The sequence below is a fragment of the Melopsittacus undulatus genome, chromosome 4 (assembly GCF_012275295.1).
Source record: "Melopsittacus undulatus isolate bMelUnd1 chromosome 4, bMelUnd1.mat.Z, whole genome shotgun sequence".
Lineage (NCBI taxonomy): Eukaryota > Metazoa > Chordata > Aves > Psittaciformes > Psittaculidae > Melopsittacus > Melopsittacus undulatus.
Genome location: NC_047530.1, coordinates 12907553 through 12932134, shown reverse-complemented (window position 1 = coordinate 12932134; position 24582 = coordinate 12907553). Strand labels below are relative to the sequence as shown.

Sequence of the window (24582 nt, the reverse complement as noted above, 5' to 3'; positions counted from 1 at the left end):
ATTGAAAAAGGGAGGCAGTTGTTCTGGAAATAGCAATACAGCATTTTGGAGAGTAAGTTGAGTCTCTGCCTAGAACTTGCTATTTCATTTTCCTACCTGTAGCCAAGAGCAGTGAAATTGGTAGACTAGATTTTTAGGGTTTACTGGATACATAAATGACAATTCTCATTTCTGATCTCTAGTCTGTAATAATTGGAACTGGCAAAAATTGAAATAGCAGCATATGTGTTTGGTTTATTTTCTGTACCAGAACCTTTTCTATGCAAGTTTCATGAATCTAATGGCTTTTTCCCTGTTTTGTTACCTCGGAAATGTAATTATTCAAACCCGAGATGAAGTACCTGGACAACATTCAAATTTAGCACGCCCTTTTGTAATCTGTTGAGTGTGTTAAAATCAAAACTATCTTCTTGAGAAATAAAATGTAAAACCTCATTTTTCTTTAAGGTCATCAACATTCCATAATTTTGTCAAGATAGCACTTACAAAAAATCCAAAGAAGAGACCGACAGCAGACAGACTTCTTTCTGTAAGTGTCTTGGAACATTTAGTGACATCAATAAGAGATCTCTTGCTTCAAAGTGAGCAACAGATCAAAAGCAAACCCAGCTGGAACAATTTTCTTTCTCTGATCTTACAACATGGGTGGTGAAATCCAGAGGAAGGAGATACTAGCCAACTGTAGGAAGTAGGAAGATTTTGTTCATTATCAGTATTTTTATACAGTTTTTGTTAGGAAATGTAACAGAAATTTGCTTAGGATTCTGTCTTCAGCCTTTATGCAAGTAGATGTCTCGGTCTCTTAGATACTGCTACATAGACATTGACCCTTCCTGTCACCCAAACAGGGAATGGATGCATTTAGCAGCTCTTCATGTATGTATTTCTGTCTTCCTAAACTCAATTGAAATACTCATGGGGAAAAAAATAAAGTTAAGGTGCAGCTGTTTGTCTCAGAGTTTAATTTCCAGTATACAAGTGGCCAAAAGTGTGGCATTTCCATGCTTATGGAGAGGTTTGAAACCCTAGCCATTAAGGAATTGCTAAAGAAATACTCAAGTCCCAGGAAAGCAGACAAAATTCAGTATCATTCTGTACTGGATGTTTATTAATAAAAGCTACATCAATTGCATATTATAACTTGTCCTTTTCTGCGGTTCCAGCATAGCTTTGTAGGGCAGCCTGGTCTTTCAAGATCTTTAGCAGTTGAGCTGTTGGACAAAGTTAATAACCCTGACAACCATACACACTACAGTGAAGCTGATGATGATGATTTTGAGGTGAGTGAGAACATCTTTTATTTTGTATCTTTAGGTAAAACTATGGTTTAAATATCCTTTGCTTTGGAAATGTAAGATTGCAGCTTGACAGGGGTACAGCCACAACAGCTTGAGAGCTGCATTTTTAGAGTTACCATGCAGAAGCAAGGGCTTATTGCTACAGCACTTGTCATGCTTATGCTGTGGGTGTATAGAAAGATCATGTGTAGAGCTAAGGCAAAGGTGGTGCATGTTAGTGTGTGACTGCAACAGCTTTCCTCTTGTTAGTTTGATTGTCAATTAAGAACCAACAGAAAGCCGTACAACTTTTCTCAGCTTTTTCATTTCTAATCCTTGCAGCCTCATTCTGTCATCCGCCATACAATTCGTTCTACAAACAGGAACATTAGAGCAGAAAGAACAGCATCAGAAATAAACTGTAAGTTCTTGCTGGGCTTTACCCATTTTGTTTTGCTAGTTTGCTTCTACCAATGAAGGTTGTCAGTGTTGTCCTTGTGTTGTGTACTCTGGAAAGTCTCTTCTGTGGCTAGAACTTTTGAGGAACAAAACCAGAAGAAACAGCACATACACATCAATCTTCAATAATACTTGTCTGAAACCAGAATTCATTACATCTCATTGCTGCATTGTAATGTTTATGTGGAAACTTTGCATGACTAGCAGAGCATTTCAGCTCTGTGATCTCTGTCAGACCATGCAGTCTTACTTAAAAGAGTAAAACCACTAATAAAGTGCAGACATCAAAAAATGAGAGTGAGTTGATAATTAGGAGGGCATCATTTTGTGTGTGCAGTGGGTGTCATGATGTAATGAAAAGGAAAACAATGTAAGGAAAACATAGCATTTTGTGTTTCCACATTGTTGTTTGTCTGCACAACAGCTAAACAGAGGGGAGGGTAGGTTTAGATCAGATACTAGGAAAAAATTCTTCACTAGGAGAGTGGTGATACACTGGAAAGAGGTTGCCCAGAGAAGCTGTGGCTGCCCCATCCCTGGACGTATTCAAAGTCAGGTTGGACAGGGCTTTGATCAACCTGGTCTAGTGGAAGGTGTCCCTACCAGTGGCAAAAGGGGTGGAACTAGGTGATCTTCTAAGCTCCTTTCCAACCCAAACCGTTCTAGGATTGTTTCAAGTTCATAAGTGAAACCTTTCCTTGACCCTGATGGAGCCCTTGTGGTTGCAATAGCTGTCCTGACCAGGGTGCATGTTAACAGAATGCATTTTCTTTTAATACAACTTTTTTTTAATAACAAAATACTACTCAGTTGTATGGAAGTTGACAATTTGAGGGTAGGAATGATCCTTGTCCAGGTTTGGAGAAATGTTTTTCATAGTATCAATGCTGCCTGCTCCTTTGCATCACATACATCACACTTCTAAGAAGCTTGCTGTTAAAAAGTCTCACATTCATTAAAAGTAGCATGTGGTAAACATACTTAGGTTCTGGTGTGCTTTCACATAATGACTTGGTATTTACTTTTGGTCTGTTTCTTGTGGGTTTCATATTTGCAAATTTAAGCATTTAGACAGTAAGGCTGATACTTAAGTGATGGTCGTATTTTATAGGCAGATTAAGCATTGTGGACATAATATTTAGATCTGTTACAACATGCATTTCACACTAGTAAGCATTGAAAGGGCATTGGTATAATTAATGCTATGTACATTAAATTTGAAAATGCAATGTTTTGTAGTTGATAAGCTGCAGTTTGAGCCCCCTCTACGGAAAGAAACAGAAGCTCGGGATGAAATGGTAAGGGCAGGTTTGGATTTTTCTTCATTTATTAAAATCATAGTGTCTTTGTTGTTTTGTGTCTCTACTGTAAGTAATATGTGTCTGAAATATAAAGTCATGAGAAGATCACTCTTCGTCCCCAGACAATTTTTAAGAAAATTAATTGCCCTCCATGCTTTTACGATTATGCTTAAATGAGAAAACCAATATGTGCCAATTAATTTGATTATGTGAAGAGGCTGTTCTACATTTGAGTCCCTGATCTTCCTATCATCAGAGTTTATTTGCTGCTTGTTTCTTGGAAGGCCACCAGATCACATGCAGCCAGTTCTGCCCCTGTGAGCTGCTGCTGTTTGTTCCAGCCCTCAGCAGTTTACTGTAGATCAGCTAATTCATGTTCTTTGGGATTACTGTGTGCCTGTATACACAAGGCTCCATTTTTCAATAAGTGTTGTCAACAGCAACAGCTGCCATTAATTTGGATTTGGAGACATTAGTGCTCAGCACTCCAGCAAAATCCCATTCCTGTTTTTCACTGCTGTATTCCCGTTCACCAGGTAGGTGATGTTGATGGCTGCAGTATGTTCTCTTGCTGGAACAGTGTCTTGGAGGTGCCTTGACTGGAAAATCCTTTCTGAGTTTTCACCATAAGTTTTTGCTTTTGTGTTACTTATTGCCACTTGATACCGATGTTACATCATTTCCAAGTGCTGCTTTTAAATCTGAGTCTAAGAAGATGATAGCTTTTCAATAGTTGCTTTATAATCAGACTGTAAAATACCAGTTCACTTTGGAATTTTATTTTACTATTTATGGGTCATTCTGCAGGGCTCTTCATGTGCTGTGGTAAAGTATTTCATTTTGACAAGGGAAAAAATGACAATTTTTTCATCTTCAGGTTGTGGCAGCTGGCACTGACTTTGCTTCACATTGGAATCCTTTTGTTGATGGAAGCAGCAAGTAAGTACAGTTTAAAAATGTCTTTTATTTCTGTGACTTAATATGAAAATGCACTCTGAAACAGAAATGGAGCTATGGTGGAAAAATCAAACCATAAACCATAATCCACTTAAATATTCATAATGTCAAATGAAATTTTACCCAGTATGCAATCCTTCTGCAGTTGGTTTGTCGTTCTCTTGGGGAATGGGTTTTAATCTATTTTAGTCACAAACAGTAGTTTGCTTAAAGTTTGTTGTAGCCCTCCCCAGTTCTAGATGGTAAGTGAGGTATAAATGTATGGCCAGCACACTGAAATAATACAGCCAAAGTAATTTTCCTGAAACAAAGCTGGTAACCCTGCAATGGCTGAGTTCAGGATCCTGCACTGGCATTGCACTTCTGAGCTGCAGCTGCAGTTGTGACGTCCTGTGGCAAAACACATTTGCAGCCCTGAAGGTGGGTCCTTGCAGGAAAGGGAAGGAGAAAACAGTTCAAGTTTGGTGGCATGAGTACTCCTGCTGTGGGGTCTGATAGGTGTACCCTATAATACAGTTATACAGTGTTCTGGGGTGAAATGTTTTAGATAAACATATGCTATAACTGCTTTCCCTTGGGTAAAGCAGGCCTGAAGTAAGGGAACACATCTCTGTCCAAGTTAGGACTGAAATTATTAGGTATGTGACTTTCTTTTGCTTCAAAATACTGGATTCTGCCTTTAAAGGCAATCTTTGAATTCACAGTGAAGAATATGAAAGTTCAGTAATACTGACTGATGCACATATATAGGGAAAGCATTTCAGTTGAAATAATTGCTATTTCCTATCTTTATTTGGAACTGAGTAGCAGACAGTGAATTTCTTTGACTTTTTGCAGATACAGGCTTGCATAAGTTGTCAGCTGATATTACAGCCCCCTGGGAAGCTCTCCGTGTCACGGAGATTGCCAGTGTTTGGGTCTTTAAGTCCAGCCTGGTTTTTTTGTTCTCACTCTCACTGTAGTAAAAGTTCGGAGTAGCTTTCTAGGTCCTTTCTCCCTCTCCAGTAATGACAGCGACTGCTTTCCTTCCTCTCTTGGTTTGTTTGTGTGACCCTGATGAGCTGCAGATTAAAAGCCTGTCTCATGAGTGCTGGCTTTTGTGAAGACAGCTGGAATCTGTGGGGCCGAGGAGCAGGGAGGGAGGGAAGTGCCTCCCAGCAACGTGACTTACTGATCTGATCCTGTTTCTGTGGTGTTATTAAAATTGTCTGTAACAGGCTGTATTAAAAGCAGAATGAATGTGGCCATAGCAAACATTGCTAGTAGATAGATACAGATTTAGTATTTGAAAGGAGAGGCCTAAAGTTTCTGGATGGTGAATCTGTGCTGCTTACTTGGAAACTGCTTCCAGTCTGAAAACATAAACAGGAAATGCATAGCTCCTCTGTCCCAGCAATTCTGAGTAATACCAGGGATGCGCAGAGAGGATGTATGCTGGGAGGGTCCCTGCTTTTCATGTCCTTTATCAGAATGAATGGTGATCAATATCTCTGGAATTACGGGTCTGGAATGGGGGCCTACCAGCATGTCTACCTGATAGTATTCTCATCCTTATTGTAGCACTTTAAAAATACTTTTTAATAATTTTTTTTTTGCATTATGGAGGTGGTTTTGTGGATGGTTGGGGTTTTTCTCTTTTAAAATTTTTAATAGTTCCTGTTGGCAACTGTCTGCTGCTTTCCCTTCAGAAGTAACTTGCAGGGAAATTTTACATTAATCCAAGTTTGGCTGGGTTCATTTTTGTATAATACGCTTTTGTTTTCCTGTTCGTTACCCCTGTGGTCATCCCTCAAGTGGGTGATGTGGTGCATTGCAGAGCATGGAAGGACGTGTGAGTTGGCAGGTGTGGGGGTGTCTGCTCTGCATGCAGGGACTTGGACTGCACCAGGCTGCTGCAGCATGCACCAGCCTGTCCCTGGTCAAACACTGAGGCAGCCAGCTTCTGAACTGGCTCTTCCACTTCACCATTCCTAAAAGCGGAAGCCCAGACTTCACAACATCACAGCAACATGCTAAGGAATTCTTTTTATTGGGTTTAGACTTCTGGTTTCAATTTTTTTATTATTATTTTTGGATTTATTTACTTTTTATTTAATGCAGTTTATTTTTTTATTTTTAAGGCAGAGCTTGAAAATAGCCATTTTGCAAAATCTTACCAGTTTCTCTTTGTTTCAGCAGTACCTTACAGTGCTGCTTTGATCCTCTAGTCACAATTTCTTTTTTGACCCTGAGGTAGCTTTGAAACAGAGATTCCCACTGTAATGGGAAACACTAAAGGAGGAAACTTCCCTTTGTAAAGGCTTTTCTCCATTTGTCTCCCAGTAACATCCTCTGTTCTCATTTTTTTCTTCTTTTTTCCTGTTTCTTTCATCTTGTACTGTTATTAGGCATTTCAATAATATTTAAAATACCAGGTAGGGAAGTGAAAGATGAGTTGATGGTATCTGGCATGGAAGAGAGCTTCTGTGATAACTGGGGGGTGAGGGGAAGGAAATAATAAATGAAAAAGAGCTCAGTGCAGTGAATAAGAGAAATACTTTGTTTTGAAAAGGGATGGGAGATGTTTGTTATGAAACTAAATGACATCACCGATCAGTTTAGTTGCATGTGTCAACCTTAGGGCAGAGCTCTTAATTTTATAAACGTTCTACCTAGGGTACTGCTTACAAAATTTGGCGATGGGAGTGAAGATGTTGAAGAGTGAGTGGACCTCCTTCATGTACAGTTGTGTTTACTCTATGTGGCTCTCGCTAAATAGGCAGCGTTCTGGCAAAACCTCTTCCCTTAAAATGCTGCAGGCAGCTTTGCCACTCATAAATAAATGAGGGCTGGTTGCACTCCAAGGTCTAACGCACGCTTGACTGTTCTGATCGTCAGCAGAATGTCTGCAAAGCAATGCTTTCTTCCCTTGCTCTCCTTCCTGAGGTTATGTTAGTGTGCATATGGAAGTGCCTCATGCTTTAAGGCAGATTTTATATTGATTAATCCATCGATCATGGGCCAGACCCAGTAGTGACAGGACATGCAGGTATTCCTGCGGAGCTCTGGCAGGGTATGTGCAGTTCCTCTGCTGCTCAGATGTTTGTCTGATCCAGAGTGAAAGCTGCAAACTGTACCAGATTAGTCCTGAACATAAATTTATTTGCTAATTTCAAATACCCTCCACCACAGAACGCTCTGTAACACTGGCACTTACGAAAGAACGTAAGTTAAAAAAACAGCACTTCTAACAAGATTAACATGCTTTCCCCTCTCCCAGCCCCAGACTTCTAGTTTAACCCTGTTTGTGCAAAGCTGTGATCCACCTATTTTATGCATCTAGATGGATTCATGCAAAGCCTTGATCCATCTATCCTATGCATCTAGCTCATCTTGTTTAAGAGTCTGTATTCTTAGGTAGTTCTGTTTATGTTGTTGGTTTAACTAACACAACTGCCAAACTTTTTCATTGTAGATCAACCCTAAAACGAGCTGGGCCACCTCCACTACCTCCTAAGGTAAGAGATGGTGGGGTTTAAGAGTTTTAGGAAGCAAATTCCACTCGTGCAGCCTCTGCAGTGCTTCTGTCTGATGCTCTCAGTAGCTTATATATTCTGTTAAAAACCATTTGCTAGCAGCTTCATATTGACTTGCAGTCTGTATTGCCTTGACCTCTGGGGGCTCCTGGCATTGTACGCTACCCTAGACAAAGTGACTTGTAGGTATCTTCCCTCTAAGAGAGCATGCTGCATGGTATTTCCTCTTGTTCAGCATTCTGCCTGCTGCTATGATTTTCTGTGAGAGAAGGAATACCTCTTTGATTATCCTGCTCTTAAATGGCTCTTTTCAAAGGCTGACTTTTTTAATGGAGAAGCAGTCTGAACTTGAATTAAACTTGTCTGAAGTTTATGCTTCCAGGCGCCATTTCCCAGGTAACCTTCACCTCTGTTTTGTTGCAGCCGAGAATAAACAGTTATCCTGAGGAGAACCTCCCAGATGATGACAAATGTCAGACAATAAAACGCTTCCCAGACTCACAGAACAGAGCCCCACCAGCTCACAGGAGACAGAGCATACCTGTTTGTGGTCCTCAGACTGATTCTTCCCCCATTGGTATGACCAGCAGCATCAGCAGTCCTGGATTACTCACAGCTAGATACAGTGACTTAGGTAAATGGATTACATTTCCTATAGGTAATTTGCATACTGTAAAAGCAAATCGGTTCTGGAGTCAGCTATTTTTAGCAGATAATTTTTTTTTTAACACAAGTGGATCACGAGGTGCAGCTTTCCTTTATACATATGTGCTGATACCTGAGATGCATATATGAATGTTTCAGAGTTCACTTCTCAACTCCTGCTAGATAAAGGGGAGAAGAGAGAACAGAGCAACAAAAACATTTTCTGTTTCACTGTGTTGAGTAAGCTACAAAATGTGTCTGGGCTTCTTTTCAGGAAATGGGGGTGGCATGCTGAAACTCATTGAAGAAAATGCAGAAGGGTCTGGACAAATCCCTCAACTGCCACGTAAAAAAGAGAAAAGAGATTTCCCTGTAAGTTTTGTGACTCTCAGTCTGATTTCACTGTCATGTTAGCTAGCCAGTTTTATCAGTGTGGGGGAGGAATTTTATGATCTGTCTTTCTTCCCGCAGAAGCCAGCAATCAATGGTTTACCACCGACACCGAAGGTGCTGGTAAGAAATCTCATTTGCAGTAGGAGTTATTGGAAGCCTGTTCTAATGGCATCTCTCTAGTGTCAGAAGGTTTATGCTAGAATAAGCCACCAGTTCATCTGGCATGATTTTTTGCAACTCATAGCCAGTGCCAGTTACTTTTTGTGTACTGAACCCATGATGTTTGTTGCCTGTTCTTAAAAACTTCCTTTCACCATTCAGTGTGGATATGAAGGGTTGGAGACTTCACTGGCTCTGAGAGTTATGATCTCCAGTAGCAGTCCCTGCTTAGTAGAAGAGAAAGGGGGAGAGGTGGTAGCGGTGTGAGACAGTGTTACTACTTCTGCTTGTTTTCCCTTCATATGCTATTTGTAACCACTCAATATTCATACATACAATCATCTATGTTGGAAAAGACCCTTAAGACTATCAAGTCCATCTGTTAGCGTAACACTGCCGAGCCCACCACTAAACCATGTCCCTAAGCACCACATCTTCACATTCTTTAAATACCTCCAGGATATATTGTTCTCACCCAGTAGGTACTTAAAATTTTTCATCCCTCTTTGCATTTCTTAATGTGTACGAAGCTTATGAAAAGGTTTGGAAAGCTGAATTGTAGCTTTTTGGAGGAACATAAAAATGTTTTGCATCAAAGCATATTAGAGTAAGCTCCTGTCTGAGGAAAGAGAGCCATGGTGTATACAGGTGCATAATTAGTGGCCAGGTGCCAGCAGATAAACACTTTATACTGTAAAGTGTTTCAGGTTTCAGTTTTGGTGTCTTTCAGATGGGAGCATGTTTTTCCAAAGTCTTTGATGGTTGTCCTTTGAAGATTAATTGTGCAACATCATGGATACATCCAGATACTAAAGGTAAAGTTATTTTTAAGTTTGTATTTTAAACATGCCTTTTGCCAAAGTGGTAATGAACTTGTGAATTAATAGCTTTCTCTTAATTTTTTAGATCAGTACATTATCTTTGGCACAGAAGAAGGTATCTATACGTTGAATTTGAATGAACTTCATGAGGCAACAATGGAACAGGTGATTTTTGGTGTACTGAACACAGATACAGGGATATTATGAAGCAAGAAAGTTCGGTATTAGACGGGATAGATGGGATGCGAGGCTTTGTGGCATAAACTGATTCACATCAAAGCTAGCAATGATATTCAGAAAATGAATAGTTCCCCTACCTACCCTGTTTGAGGGGGTTTTTGTTGCTGCTTATGTAACACTGCTTTCAGAGGACTTCTCTCCTAAGACACCTTTCTTCTTGGAGACAACTGATTACGTGCCCTTTCTCTCTTTGTTTTATCTCCACTAGATGGCATATCCAGCTCCACTGGATGCTACCAAAACACTCAACCATTTAATTTATCTGACATTAGCATCACCAATAAATACACATTTGCTTCTGTTTTCTTGGGCTCTCTAAGCCTTTCCACAGGTACTCCATGCAGTCATGGTACTGTTACATTTGCTCCTTTAGAGTCAGGAGTAGCAGAGTTTTCTTGGAGAAGCTGACAAATGCTGATAATGAATTTTTACTCTTGTAGGCTTGTAAAGCAGTTCACAGAGGCACTTCAAGCATCTGAAGAGCAATAAATTCAGTCAAGACATGGCACAGGCTAGAAAGCAGAGGTGGCAGAGTGGGTGTATCTGAGTAATGAGAGAAAGATGATTTCAGGGGCACTGCACAGAGATCTGTGCCTAAGAAAGTCCTCTGTTTCTGGGAGCATCATGCAAGAGGACAAAACTTAATACGGAAAGTGGTTCAACAAGATCATGGAGGGGTTAATTTGGCTCAGACAAAGACAAGAGATGATTATAAAGGGCTTGATGATGAGAAATGGGAATTTGAATTCAATACAATTAGAAGATCCTCTTGAATTGAGAGAGCTGAGGGTGCACCTGAATGCAGTAGGATAGTGCTGAGTAATGAAGTTGTGTACCTTTTTGTGGCCTTAGCAGACACAGCGTACAACTGTTAAAAATGTGTGGTGGCACCTGTTGGAGACCCCCTGGCCTTCTTACCTCTATTTTCTCTTTTCTCCATTAACCAAAGCAATTTCTTCCCTTGTACATTTTCCTAAACACTTCATGTAACAGTCTTCTCTGGACTCTTCCACATGCTTTTTTATATCCTATATTCAATAGGATCAATAAGTCAGTGCCTTTGTGGCTTATTCCTGTGCTGCTCTGGCTAGCTAGTCAGTCGGACTATTTTGCAATTCCCACTGCCCTTTTTATTTGGCATAGGTATCGTGTTTGTCCTTGAGGTCCTTGTTTGTTCTCCATCAGTTCTTGAAGATAATTATTACTGAGACATTTGGATCTGAGCCAGTTCTTAAGTACTGTAAAGTAAACTTTATTGAGACCTATTGACATGAGTATATCTAGTTGAAATGGTGTGTAATGTGTTCTTTTTCTGCTCCTAGCACAAGATGCTATTAACAGTGCTATTAGCTGTGTAAATCATGTAGTCTTTTTGCCCCCCTCTTCTGGCTTTTGTGGGATTTAATAGGTTTCTGTAATACCATCTTTCTCTTTCTCTGGCTGTCATTTCTAAGCAAGCTGTATCTTTTTATATATATGGGATTCCAGTCTTGCCAGTTGTCCCAATTAAAAAATGAAGAAAAATAGAATTTTGGAAGTTGCAGGGGTAGAACAGCGAAGGTATGAAAATATTTCACTCAGAGAAAAGGGCTAAGTAAAGATCCAAAAGAATGAATTAAAGGAGAAACTGTAGCTGCAGCTGGGACTTTCTCCAATATCAGTCCCACAGGAATGGTGGTGGAAATGGAGCAGGCAGAGAAAACCATGATTACAAATTCCTGTATGTTTCTATTAATGGAAATACTTTCTTTCTCCAGTTATTTCCCCGAAAGTGCACATGGCTGTATGTTATCAATAACACCTTAATGTCCTTGTCAGGTATGTATAAATAGAGGGGAAATCAGTAAGATTATGAATAAAGAGAAACACAAGTCGTAATTCCGTACAATGTATTTTGATTGTGCTGAAGTAGAAAACGTGGGGTTTTTCGTTGTGCTTGAAGCTTTGCTTCAAGAGTGTTTTAATATGAAAGACTTCCAAAAATAAAACTGACATTTACAAGTAGTAGAGCCAGTTGTCTGCAATGTCCCACCATAATTCTTGCATTTATTGAATTATTTATTGAATTATTTTATTTTTGTAATTTATTTTTAATTAGAGCTCAGCACTTAGCATTTGTCAAACAAGTTGCCTCTGTCAAGGCTGCAGTTTGACAGAAAGTGGTTGGGAAATTTAAAGTGTCCTCCTCTGGTCCCTGAGCTAGGAGAGTCAGGATAAGGATGGCTTTCGTGTGTCATAACAAAATCAGGAGAGGATTACCGTAGATGCATTACTGGAATGTAGCTACGATGTGTGCTCACTCTCAATGTATTGTAGCCTGGGAGCATTTTTGGAATGAAACAGATTCAAAAAATAAATCAACCCTAAAACAAAACCAGTTTCAATTTGAAGGAGAATGAGATGGCTCTGAAATACTAATCCAGCAGATTGATGCTTAAAAAAAACCAAAACACTGGGTTGTTTTTCATCAGTTGTCCTGGAATAGGATATTCTAGATAGGAAACGGAGGCACTGTGTCATGGAGACTAATTGTAGCACTGCGCCTTTACACAAACTTCGCATGTTTAACACCACTTGTACGGATTTATAGATAAAGAAAAATGTCCTGATACAGTTAGAATCATAGAATAGTTACAGTTGGAAAGGACCTTAAGTTCATCTAGTTCCAACCCCCCTGACATGGGCAGGGACACCTCACACTAAACCATGCCACACAAGGCTTTGTCCAGCCTGGCCTTGAACACTGCCACAGCTTCCCTGGGCAACCCATTCCAGTGCCTCACCACCCAAACAGTAAAGAATTTCTTCCTTATATCCAACCTAAACCTCTGCTGTTTAAGTTTGAACCCGTTACCCCTTGTCCTGTCACTACAGTCCCTAATGAAGAGTCCATCCCCAGTATGCCTATAGGCCCCCTTCAGATACTGGAAGGCTGCTATGAGGTCTCCATGCAGCCTTCTCTTCTCTAGGCTGAACAGCCCCAACTTTCTCAGCCTGTCTTTGTACAGGAGGTGCTCCAGTCCCCTGATCATTCTCATGGCCTCCTCTGGACTTGTTCCAACAGTCCCGTGTCCTTTTTATGTTGAGGACACCAGAACTGCACACAATACTCCAAGTGAGGTCTCCCTAGAGCAGAGTAGAGGGGCAGGATCACTTCCTTCAACCTGCTGGTAATGTTCCTTTTGATGCAGCCCAAGATATAGTCAATTGTTGTATAATTACAGCCTTCTAAAAATGTTCACGTAAAACTAACTTTCAGAGCTGCTTTAGTGTTACTGAAATGAACTCTGAGTTGAATGCCATGGCTTCTCTATATTCATTATTATTGTTTTTTTTTCTTTTGCTTCATAACTGAACTTGAAATACCTGATGCGCATGGCCCGTTTTTCTAGAAGGTAATTTTCTGTACCTACATTTTTCTTAACTGTGTAGTTCTCTGCTGAAGGCATGGGTGCAATGTCAGTTGTGCTTTTCTCTCTTTACAGGGAAAACATTCCAGCTGTACTCCCATAATTTAATAGCTTTGTTTGAACAAGCCAAAAAAACAGGATTAGCGGCTCATATTCAAACCCATAGGTTTCCTGACAAAATATTACCAAGGTACAAATCTTTCACTTATAGACAATTATTAACAAGTGAAAATTCCCGTAAATGCTGTTTGTGCTGTTGAATTGGTAGCATCAAGGGCCTTTGGCACCTCTCGTTGATGCATGTTTTCATACTTGTTATTCCAGGAAGTTTGCCTTAACGACGAAGATCCCTGATACAAAAGGATGCCACAAATGCTGTATAGGTGAGCCAGAGCTGTGTTGTGCATTTTTTCCTGTCTTTGTATTGAGTGTGGCATTTCTTTTTAATAAACTTAGAGTTAGCTCCCTCTTCAGAAAACAGTATGACTGCATCATTTCTTATTGCTGTGCCTAAGTGGTGCTTAGCTTTCCTTTTAATTAAGGTGGAGGGTCTTTATGCTGCTGAGTGGAAAAGCATTTTCTGTATCAACTCTTAACCTAGAAATGTCGCAGTCTAGAGCAAGGTCCAGAGGGAAACTGGAGAATGCCAGCAACATGTAGCTGGTGGGTGTTGCACACTGTCTTTGAGAGCTGCAGTGTTTGGGATCACTGGCTTTGGGATCAGTGGCTTCAGGGTGCCCACAGAGCCAACTAGTTAGTGTGAAATGCAGCCTGTCTGCAAATACAAAGCTTATTACAGAATCCCAAACTTGCTGCACATACACAAATATCTTTTCTGCTTTGTCAGTTTGGCTCAGGGTTTGACCTACATCCAACTTTTAGCAAGGCTCACTTGAAAAGAATATTTTCCACAAAGAAAGGGCTGAACATGAATAGAAATTATGACAGCCTAGAGAGGAGTGAAGCCATTGCTCCAGAACTCTAGAGTTACAGGAGTTAAAGCTTGTGAAGTTATAGATTTGTCTTTGGCTTCACTGACTTTGAGAAAAGGCTTGAGCTTTCTACAGAATGCATGTGCTTTTGAAAACTGGTCCTAGTGTTGTATGAAACTCTACCTGTGTGCTTGTAAAAATGCTTAAGCAGAGTATAAAATACCTAGTTGCAAACTTGGATATCCTGATCAGCTCATATGAAGTGTCTACAGTAGGCATATTTACAAATGATTCCTGTAGTCAGGCTGGTCTTGTATCCAACTGAGCTTAAAAAAAAACAAACCCCAAACCCTTCATCATATTATTGCATGAACTGTCAAAACTCAAAGACATTATGGTCCATCTTCACTGCTTGGGCATGTTTTTTCTTTAAATCCAACTTGACCCAGACCTTTCACTTCCCCGCTCTCACAGCCCCAGGAAGAAGGCGTTACAGCTCTTCTGGCCACTCAGCATGTGGCCTCTTCACTGGGACTTAAAGAATGCTAGTGGTTATTAATTATAATTGAATTTATCTGGAAAGTAGCACAGTATTAATCACTGTGGATATCAGAATGGCAAGCCAGAAAGCAATTAATGTGAAACTGATGCTGTTTCTTAAATTATTTGCAAAGATAGCTGTAAGGTTTTTTCCAAGTGTGCATTGAACTTCCAGGACTTAAAAAAGGTTGTTTTCTGGAGAGGGTTTGTTTATTTTTTTTTTATAGTACGAAATCCATACACAGGACATAAGTACCTTTGTGGTGCATTGCAGTCTGGAATTGTTCTACTACAGTGGTATGAGCCAATGCAGAAATTCATGTTAATAAAGGTAAGCATATAGTTTTCATTTAGAACATTAATCTTAACCATAATACAGTTGTTGAAATAACCTCTCCAGAATTTGTAATGGAAAGTACATCCCATTCTAGTCCCATTTGTGGGTTCTGAGCACTTGAAAATCTGGCTTGACATATTTTGACTAAGAAAGATCTTGTGACTGAAGTTGGATCAAGCCCAGTACTAGCAGTAACAGACCAGCATGTACCTCTGTGCAATGTAACGCTGCTCACAGCTCATGCTGTTTCAAAAAAGCACTCTTGGTAGCAGTGAAAAAAAAATTCTGTATCTTTTATAGTTTGTGCATGTTATCTTAGGCTTCTTATTTCCAAAGTAAAAGAAAGCTTTATAAATGCCTTGTTATGTTTTTTTCCAGCACTTTGACTTTCCTTTGCCAAGCCCTTTGAATGTGTTTGAAATGCTAGTGATACCAGAGCAGGAGTACCCAATGGTCTGTGTAGCTATCAGCAAGGGTACTGAACCAAACCAGGTTGTTCACTTTGAGACAATCAACTTGAATTCTGCTTCTTCATGGTTTACAGAAATTGGTGCAGGTAAGACTGTTGGTCGATCTTGCAGCCATTTTATTATCTAGTAACTGTTGGATATGCCTTCCTCAGCAGTCATTTGAAAAGCCTAGGCTAGGCAAAATGATGCAGCTTCTCTACCTAAAGCATACTGAAGATGATTCCAGGTTCTGCTTGTGCTGACCTGCCAACTTCAGTATAAAATGTCTTTCTTAAAAGGCCAAAGTTTCAGACACATCTTTTAATTTAAAAATCTCCTTAGACAGTAATGCAGACCCTGCTGATGGGGTTCTCATTTGTGGTTGCATACTCTTTCCTGGGATCAGTTGTAGTCCTCTTTCCCCTTCTTTCCAGTGTACAAATTCACATAAATGCATTCTTGTCTGTCCTCCAGCGCTTGGGGAGAGGCTTGTCATCCTCAGCTGGCTATTAATAAATAGATGATTCTGTTTTATCTTCAAAAGCTACTTGATATCTTGCAGATGCTTTTTTCCTGCAGGCTTTGTTGGATATACTTTTTAACATTTAAATACTGCATTTTAGCAGCTGTACCAAGAACTTCATTAATAAAAATAGAACTGTTAAATCTAGTTTAGTATCAGCAGGTGGGGATTTATGAGCACAGAGGAATTTTTTTAGGAGCAAAGATTCCCTTGATGATTTTTGTTGTTCTTTATCGTGCCCCTTCATGAAGGAAGCTGACATGCTGTGCTGAGCTGCAACATAAAATGTATTTTAGGGCAATAAACAGTAGTGCGTTCATATTAAATGCCTGCTTTGAACTGATGGGTTTGTCCTTAGGCCCTGTACTTCTCCCAGAAATTTCTGGGATCATATAGCCTTAAAAAAAAAAACAACCTGAGAGTAACAAAGTGTAGATTGCAGAAGACTTGGAGCATACTGAGAAGGCTGTAGCAGTTGGTGAGAGGTTGAGGGGAGGCTGAGATCAGTCTTATGATGTGAGATAAACTAATCTGTTTTCTTTTTCACAAGGCAATCAGCAGTTAGATGCCATTCATGTAACACAGCTGGAAAGAGACACTGTCTTAGTCTGCCTGGACAGTAAGTTGGGCTAATATCTCTGTTGGGCTAATTACCACACCTTGTGCAAAACTTGTTTTGCCACAGTTGTTGATTTTAACTCTGCCACAAGTTAATTTTTCTCCCTTCATTACTAATTTGTGTTTTAATATTTCAGAATAAGTAGGAGTTCCTTTTGACTCTTGGGATTCCACTTTTCATGTGTGGATCAGTCTTGTTTCTTTTTCAAATTGAAATGACAAAAAAAAAGAAAAATTTCAAATTCAAATCGATCTATTAAAAATAAACTAATCAGAAATTTTCAAAGTTTACCTGGGGAAAGTGGCATTTGCCTGTTGCACGTGCTAGCAGGACAAGTAGCCAGTACTGCGTCATACACCATAATTATAACCATAACTCTCATGCGTCATATGTTAATACCTCAATGGGAACCCTGCAATGACTTAGCCTGCCTAAATTTTCAACCTTTATGTTGAGTTCACATTTCTGCACTGTTTGATATTTGCAGGAAAGCTGTCAGTAGAGTCTAAAAACAGACAAATTGTGTAAGAAGGTTTTCTATATTTATTTTCATAGAAGGATGCTCTTGGTTTTGTTTTAAGCAGATACTGTTGGTTTTAGGTTTGGGCATTTCTTAGTGCCTGAAAGATTAAATTAGTATTTTTTTACTTAAAGCTGTCAGTAATCCTTTTCAGCAGTGGGTTTCAATACTTGTTTTTCTTGTTTTCTTAAGAATTTGTGAAAATCGTGAATTTACAAGGGAAATTGAAGTCAAGCAAGAAATTGGCCTCCGAGCTGAGCTTTGATTTCTGCATTGAGTCTGTGGGTAAGTGATTTGCTTCTCTGTTGTCTCTCAAGGATTTAAGAGGGATGAGTGCTGAAGGGGTTTCAATGATCTATACTGGTCTAGTGCACCCAGTGGGGCCTGACAGTAAAAATTGCATGTGTCAGTATATTGTGAGCTGTCTGTCTCCATTGACATGATGAAGAAAGTAAAGCAGTTGCCAGATAGCATGTCCAATCTGCATGTGTTTCCATCTGTTGTCATTTCTGGTTTCAACTAGTCATGGTACATCTTACTTGTAAAAAAAAAAAAAGACTAACTACTTTCTGATCATTTCTGTAGCACTGAGAAAAACCTTTGGGGAGGAAAAATGTTTTAGTAATACCTAAATGTGTGTTAGTCTTCTAAAAGCTAAGATTTTATTTAAAGTGATAGCACATCCAATTTTTTAATAGTCAGGATAATAGTATTTGAATCTGATTTTTTAAGGACAGCCTGCTGTCCTCTAGTAGTTTAAAGACAGCAGCCTTATTTCTGAAACTTGAATTCTAATTGGTAAGCAAGTATTTCTGCTGTAGCAAACTCTCAGAAGTATCTAACATAAGCTTAATAATTCCTATCTCAGAAACTGCACTTCTTTCTGCAGTCAAAATCAGTAAAGACAGAACTTGCTTTTGTTAGCAGTTCTGTACAACTTGCATTTCTGGGTTCTTTGGGCATCTTCCCTTCAAAAGAAGATTCTTGATATAGGTATTTTGTATTTTAACAGCAGCTGGTAAACCAGTGCACATTCCTTTATACAGCATCTCTATTTAGATATGTGAGATCTGTACTAAAAAAAAGATATTTTTAATCAAGCCTGTGAGTCTTCCCTAACTTCTGATATGTTCTAATTAACTGCTGTATTTGTATCATACAATATCTCCTGACACATGCATAACATGACTCAACCATGCCATCTTCTTGAACTCTGAAGGAATTCATAGACAGAAACATTTATCCCAAAGTCTTGCACTTAGCAGATGACATTGAATAACCTGAGCAGTTCTTTACACAGCAAGTGGTCTCTTGGGAATTCAGGGTATTAAACAACTTGTTGTGCTCTCATTGCAGGGTGGAGTCGGGAGTAGCAGGTGAAAATTAGTTTAAAGCTGTTGTAACAAACGTCGCTCTTAGAATTCTGCTGAATGGCTTTGTTCTGTGTATTTAGGACATGGCTAATACTGAGCAGATACAAAATGTCATTAAATCAGTAGAAAAGGGAACAAGTAGGATTTAGTAAAATTAAGCACAGTGTAAAATGTTTCTGTAAGGCCTCTTAAAGAACATCAGGCTCTTCATCCATTATTTTCATCAGTCTGGTAATTAGATCATTCAGAGCTAGTAGCTCCCTGTTTTCTCTCTTTGGCCCTGAATGGAAGACTTCTCCCAATTTTTATACTTGTATTCTCAAGAATCATCAGGAAAACAAAGATCCAGAGAATAGAAGGGAAAAGGAGAGAAGGAAAAACCAGAGATGCTCATCTTGTCCTGGCGAACAAGGAATGTCTGAGTAGTATGTTTTGAATTGCACTTTAAAAAGTAATGTGTCTCAGATCCAAACAGTCATTTCAGTCCAGCTTTTCTACAGTGAACAGGTTGCCCAAAGAACTGGTAAATGCTCCATCCCTGGCAGTGTTCAAGGCCAGGTTGGACGGAATCTTGGGTGACATGGTCTAGTGTGAGGTGTTCCTGCCCATGGCTGGGGGGTTGGAATTAGATGATCTTAAGTCTTTTCCAACCCTAACCATTCTATGATTCTGTGATTCTATGATTCTGTGATTTTTTGAGTTTGGTTCTTTTACCAGGAGTCTGAGTTTCACCATGTACTTTCTCCATGTGCTTCTAATTACCACTGCTGGTGAGAAACCCAGGTTTCTCTGGTTCAGATAAGCCATGCTTGGGTCTCATTTTTTGTTTCTCCTTTGCAGTGTGCCTTCAAGACAGTGTGCTGGCCTTCTGGAAACATGGCATGCAGGGCAAAAGCTTTAAGTCAGATGAAGTAAGTAATCTCCCAGTCTCTCCAGGTTTCATTTCTTTCTGTTCCTGATTTAGTACTTGATGCTTTGGCCCCTCTAGTTGCTTCCTTAGTGATAACGCTTGTGCTCCATGTTGTCATTGCTTCAGGTTGCTGGTTGCTTCCTCTGACTTTGCCTACATACATTGAGTTTGGTAAAGCACACACACAGGCTTTAGCCAGCCCTGCTTCCACGAATATCAAGCCAATCAATTTCATTTTGCCACTGAAACGGACCTAAATGTCTCAATTTTTTTACAGGTTACCCAAGAGATATCCGATGAAACAAGGGTTTTCCGCTTACTGGGATCAGACAGGTAATCACCTTGAAATAACATAAAAGTTTTATCTGAAGCAGCTTTCTAGATTCCAGCTGGAACTGGCTGCTAGCTCACCACAGACCTGTTTGGAAGCAGTACTGGGGGAGGCAGTAACACTGTTTCTGCCTGCAGTAGCCAAAAATTTAATTGGTGATTGTGTCTGCATCCAAAATGATTACTCTGTGACCTCCGCTTTCCACTGCAGAGATTGAAGTGTGAACACAAACACAAGCTTATAGAGATACACTGTGAGGAGGTGAGTGACAGGAAGAGATGAGAGCCAGCTTCGGCTTGTAGTGAGCAGGAAAAGCCTGCTTCTGACTTAGGTTTTCCTGGTGAATTGGTGAATTATCTTGGCAGTTAGTTACTTTACAATCTTCACTGCTCTGACCTTGAGTTCTGGAAATAGCACAGCAAACTAGAGCATGTATAGGCACTAATGCACAGGCCTAAATGCGCTCCATTACCTATAACATCCAGATGATTCCTTTCAGCTACAGAAGCTGGGAAGATGTGCAGACACCTGAAGGTTTTTTTTACCTGTGGTTTCTCAGACAGCCAGAGTCCTAAATGTAGAAGTAGATGATAATGAGTAAAGAAATCAGTTTTAATCCCTGATCTCCTGTTCCCTCATTTGGCCTTTGGGACCCCTGGCTCTGACTTGCTTTCTGTAACTAATCCATAATTTTGTGTACTTGACATTTTTTTGATCCCCAGGTTGAGGTCCTTGTGCTGTATGCAGTTTTGCAGACAAACCCTTTTCTTCTACTCTGATAGCACTGAACTGCCAAACGCTTTGTTTGATAACTTTTCCATCTCTGTACATATGGAGCAGGAGTTTCACTGCTATTCAGGTGAACCAGATGTGGTGGCACCTTTTTGGCTTGGATCACTTTAGAACTACCCAGTTGCAGAAGTAAAGACCAGGGACATAAGCTGTTAAGAGAGAGCATTATCTTTGAGGACAGGTTTTCTAGAGGAGCCTACAGGAACATGATCCAGCAGGAGAAAGGCTGAGTTGGGGTTGAGTGTTTCCTATGAACCCATTGGCTGATAAATATTTAGAAGAAAGGAAAACTGTTTACAGTAGTGGCTGATGCTTATCACAAGGCGTAGAATATTATAGGCTGTAGATGATAGGAGGGTTGTGTCTCCTTACAACACTGGATCTGAGAGGACTTCCCAACAGAGGGCATAACTTATCTAAAGGTGGAGGATGTCAGTTTGGAAGAAGTTTGTAACACATTGTGTATACCTGTGGTTGAGAGGGGCAGATTCTGGTTCAAGAAGCTTTTTCTAATCCTCTGTTCCTTTCTTATTCCACTTTACTGTTTTTATCAGAAGTGATGCTGGAAAATGAGGTAACTGATCTAAAAACTAAAGTACCCACAATATTTAGGTGAACCTATATTCTTCCGATCTGTAGAAACCTGTGAGCAACAAGTTTATTTCTCCTCAGTAGTAACACCATGTGCTTTGTATTTTGTTAATATCAGGTTTGGATTCTGTTTGTGTTTTCTTGCAGAGTGGTGGTGTTAGAAAGCAGGCCCACAGAAAATCCGACTGCACACAGCAATCTCTACATCTTGGCTGGACATGAAAATAGTTACTAAGCAACGGTAACCTAACGCAAATAAAAGAGTGAAGTTGCCACATGCAGAACGAAGAAGCATTAGGAAACTCAATACAAACAGGACTGTGACTTTCTTTTCTTAACACTTAAATGATGTTGGTTTAGGGTGAAAATCAATACATTTTTGCAGCTGGGAACAGCTGGTTCTGTCTTTTTGCCACTGTGTGGTTGGTTATTTTGAGTTTGCTTAATGAAAAGCTATGAGATAGATAGCCCTTTACTCATTAGTTATAGGGAAACAGAGCCTTTAAAAAAGTGTTATGCAGTAAAGGTGCCATAAACTGTTAAATATTTTACTTCCCTTGGATTTTCCTTACGTTCTGTAGATACAGATACAGAGCTGGCTGTTTCCCTATTTTATACTGAGTCTTATTCTTAATAAAACAGATTTGTGTAAGAAGTGAAAGTATCTGCAAAGCTTGTTGGTTTTAAATCTGCCATTCAGTATGGCTTTGTATAATAGATTATTTAATCCTTATTTATTAATCTGCTGCTAGAATGGTGTAATGTATCTAACTCTTAGCAAAGGAAGGTTGCAGAGCAGCTTACAATTTTTTTTTTACAATTGTATAAAGATTTGATTTTTTTTTCTAGTGCATTACTGAGGGGAACGTTACAATGTCAGTTGATCTTGTAAAAATGCAGTTTTGTACAACAGAATATTTTGTATTGACTTTTTTGCCTGCAGAATTGCCATAAAAGGGATTTTCTTATTTACCAGCTGTAGGGTGTGTGTACACAAAATAGAATATTGATATCAGACATGTTGCTACTGGGTGGGTGTGTTCAGGATACATATGTGTGTGTGTGTGCATGTGTGTTAAGTTGACTGGCAGTGTGTATTTTTTTTATATATATATATTTATATATATATAAAAAATGTACAAAATATATATGCTTTATTTTCATAAATTAGGGATAAGCCTTGTGACGTGAAAGGGAAACTGTACCTGGTTATCATCCTTAATGAATGAAAGTATCATGTATCAAACTGCCCATGACGTATAGTTTATTTATGCTATTCCAGAGGGGAGCCTATAGGGATAACTAAGCTTACAAGCTTCTTTTTCTGTACAGCATCCAAATGTTGTCAGTCAGAGGGTCATTTGGAAACTATTATTTCCCCAGCTGTGTAGTATAAATAAATATGATAAGAACCAGTTTTTATATTCAAGCTTTTCATCACTTTTTCCCTTTCCCTATTTGTCACCTGCATTTTTCTTTCTCTTCATTTCTTCATTCAAGAGTCACATTGGTTCCTTTTGTCTTCCTCATTAATTACAATTCTTGAGGTACCATTAAATAGAAATACAGACTGACTACAGGATAGCATCTGGTTTTACTACCTCACATTAATGTGCTAGCTTTGATGTAGGTAAACATGGTCCGTAGGCAGATACAGCAGCAGTTCATAAACATTTGAACTGAGGGTTTTATAAATTAAATCTGACAGCCTACTGCTGCCTTAGGAAAGACAGGTTAGAAGTTTCACCCATGGTTGTAATAAAGCAGTAAAGGTAAGTGTGTTACAGCCGCTTGGCCTGTCTGGGGGCTCTGCTGACACAGCAAGAGCCAGAGTGGTTTGATCTTTAACTCGCAACCTGAGGAATGGGGTGCTGTGTTGTCTGCTGAGGCATCAGACTATGTGATTCATAATTTAACATTGACAGAATTAACTCAGCACATGTGATGACTTAGTAATGTCTTTTTGTTACTAGGTACAGCTGGAGTTTTGTGTTGTTCTGAGGGTCTGGGAGGGAAAAAAATACCTGCACGCAATTTAGCATTTTATCCACTTAGCATTGTCATTCAAAACTAATTTTTGTTATTTACTTGATATTGAAATCAAGTCCAGCTTTTCAGTTCTTGAAACAGCAAGCAAAGTTTAATAAATAGTGAGTGTAGAGATAAAAAATAGTCCACAAACAATGTATTAAAGATGTTTTAAGTGGTCAGGTGTAGTTGGATCAGCAGTATTAAAAGCTGTCCATGCAATTTTTGTGTTTTAAAGAGCATGAGTTCTTTAGTACTGAAGTTACTTCTCCATAAGTAACAGTGATTGATGATTAACCCTCAAATGGTATAACTTCTATTCTACAAAGACTTAAAAAAAAATGAAGACAGAGTGAAGCACCAGGTGTAGATGTAGGGCAAGCGCTTTCACTTAATTTACCTCATTCACTGCAGAAGGTAATTTTGGCTTCATTTTTGAAAACACGTGAAGATGATCTCTAAAAGACTATAAAAAACTGTAAATAAAATATGAATATTTATGGGGAATAACTGGAGTAAATAACTATTAGGTCATGACATTGTCATGCAAAAATAATGAACTGAAAGTATTTTTCTTTGAATGACATGAATGGTGATTTGCTGAATCATAAAAAATCTAGGAAAGTTCTTGTTTAAGCAAACCTCCTTTTTTAGCTGTTGGAGTGTTTGTAATGGCATATTCTGAAATGCTTTGTCTGATTTTTAGAGACAGTGGCATTTTTGGCATGATCTGCAAGATACTGTTTCCCAGTGTAAAACCTCAATTTTTACTGTTAGAGGGGTATAGCACAACAGATTTGCATGTTCCATAGCTGAACTGGCCAGTCTCAGTGACTCTGACTAGTGTAATTTGTATTTGTTAGACCATTTTAAGTTAGTCTGGTATTGTCTGTATCTTTGTTTTTGTAACATTTCAACCAGGGTTGAAAAAGCCTAGTGTGTGAATTTGGAGTTTATAAAGCAAAAGCTAGCTCAACCCCTCATCACTCTTTCGACAGCTATTAAAGTATTAATTTTTTTATACACAAGGTTCATGTATTCAACTTGAAAGCCTTAAAACAGGATCACAGTGCTCTTTGAAGTGCAGACAGTATTTGAAGAGCAGCCTGTGAATTAGTCTTTTCTTATTTCCTAACCAAATTCATTGTGACTGAAAAATATGACTGTAATTGTGATGACATCTCTTTGAAAGATGAAAGGTACAATGCATCAGTGAGCCACTCTATCTCGGAATGAAAAGGACAAGACTGGGAGACTTTCTGAAATGTACTTTTTACCTTGTTTAGCGATTAGATTGTAACTGAAACTCTTAACTGCACTCATTCCAGTTTGTATAACTAGGCTTTGTTCTACATAAATTCCTGTTGCAGTTCATTTCAGTCTATGCCAAATAAACTCTACTTTATTTGATACCTAAATACAGTGTGGTAGACTTGCTGGAAATAATACCTTATCAGACA

General features: G+C 39.2%; 1 protein-coding gene across 4 annotated transcripts in view; it reads left to right on the top strand.

Annotated features, from left to right (window-relative positions):
• Nucleotides 1-24540, top strand: part of MAP4K5 (mitogen-activated protein kinase kinase kinase kinase 5) — a 67374-nt gene extending 42834 nt beyond the window's left edge. For 2 of the 4 annotated variants that reach the window (XM_034061859.1, XM_031054735.2), the window contains exons 12-34: nt 448-529; nt 1164-1280; nt 1620-1698; nt 2976-3034; nt 3915-3976; nt 6650-6694; nt 7449-7491; nt 7933-8143; nt 8429-8526; nt 8626-8667; nt 9437-9521; nt 9613-9692; nt 11525-11585; nt 13160-13162; nt 13253-13367; nt 13502-13560; nt 14877-14980; nt 15365-15542; nt 16509-16577; nt 17290-17382; nt 19311-19381; nt 19658-19713; nt 21242-24540. In XM_034061859.1, the coding sequence (XP_033917750.1) occupies nt 448-529; nt 1164-1280; nt 1620-1698; nt 2976-3034; nt 3915-3976; nt 6650-6694; nt 7449-7491; nt 7933-8143; nt 8429-8526; nt 8626-8667; nt 9437-9521; nt 9613-9692; nt 11525-11585; nt 13160-13162; nt 13253-13367; nt 13502-13560; nt 14877-14980; nt 15365-15542; nt 16509-16577; nt 17290-17382; nt 19311-19381; nt 19658-19713; nt 21242-21329 (1900 nt within the window). In that variant the 3' untranslated portion in view covers nt 21330-24540. The remainder of the gene's footprint in view (nt 1-447; nt 530-1163; nt 1281-1619; nt 1699-2975; nt 3035-3914; nt 3977-6649; nt 6695-7448; nt 7492-7932; nt 8144-8428; nt 8527-8625; nt 8668-9436; nt 9522-9612; nt 9693-11524; nt 11586-13159; nt 13163-13252; nt 13368-13501; nt 13561-14876; nt 14981-15364; nt 15543-16508; nt 16578-17289; nt 17383-19310; nt 19382-19657; nt 19714-21241) is intronic. The other 2 variants (XM_034061861.1, XM_034061860.1) reach the window with 2 other exon arrangements.
• Nucleotides 24541-24582: the final 42 nt, after the last annotated feature.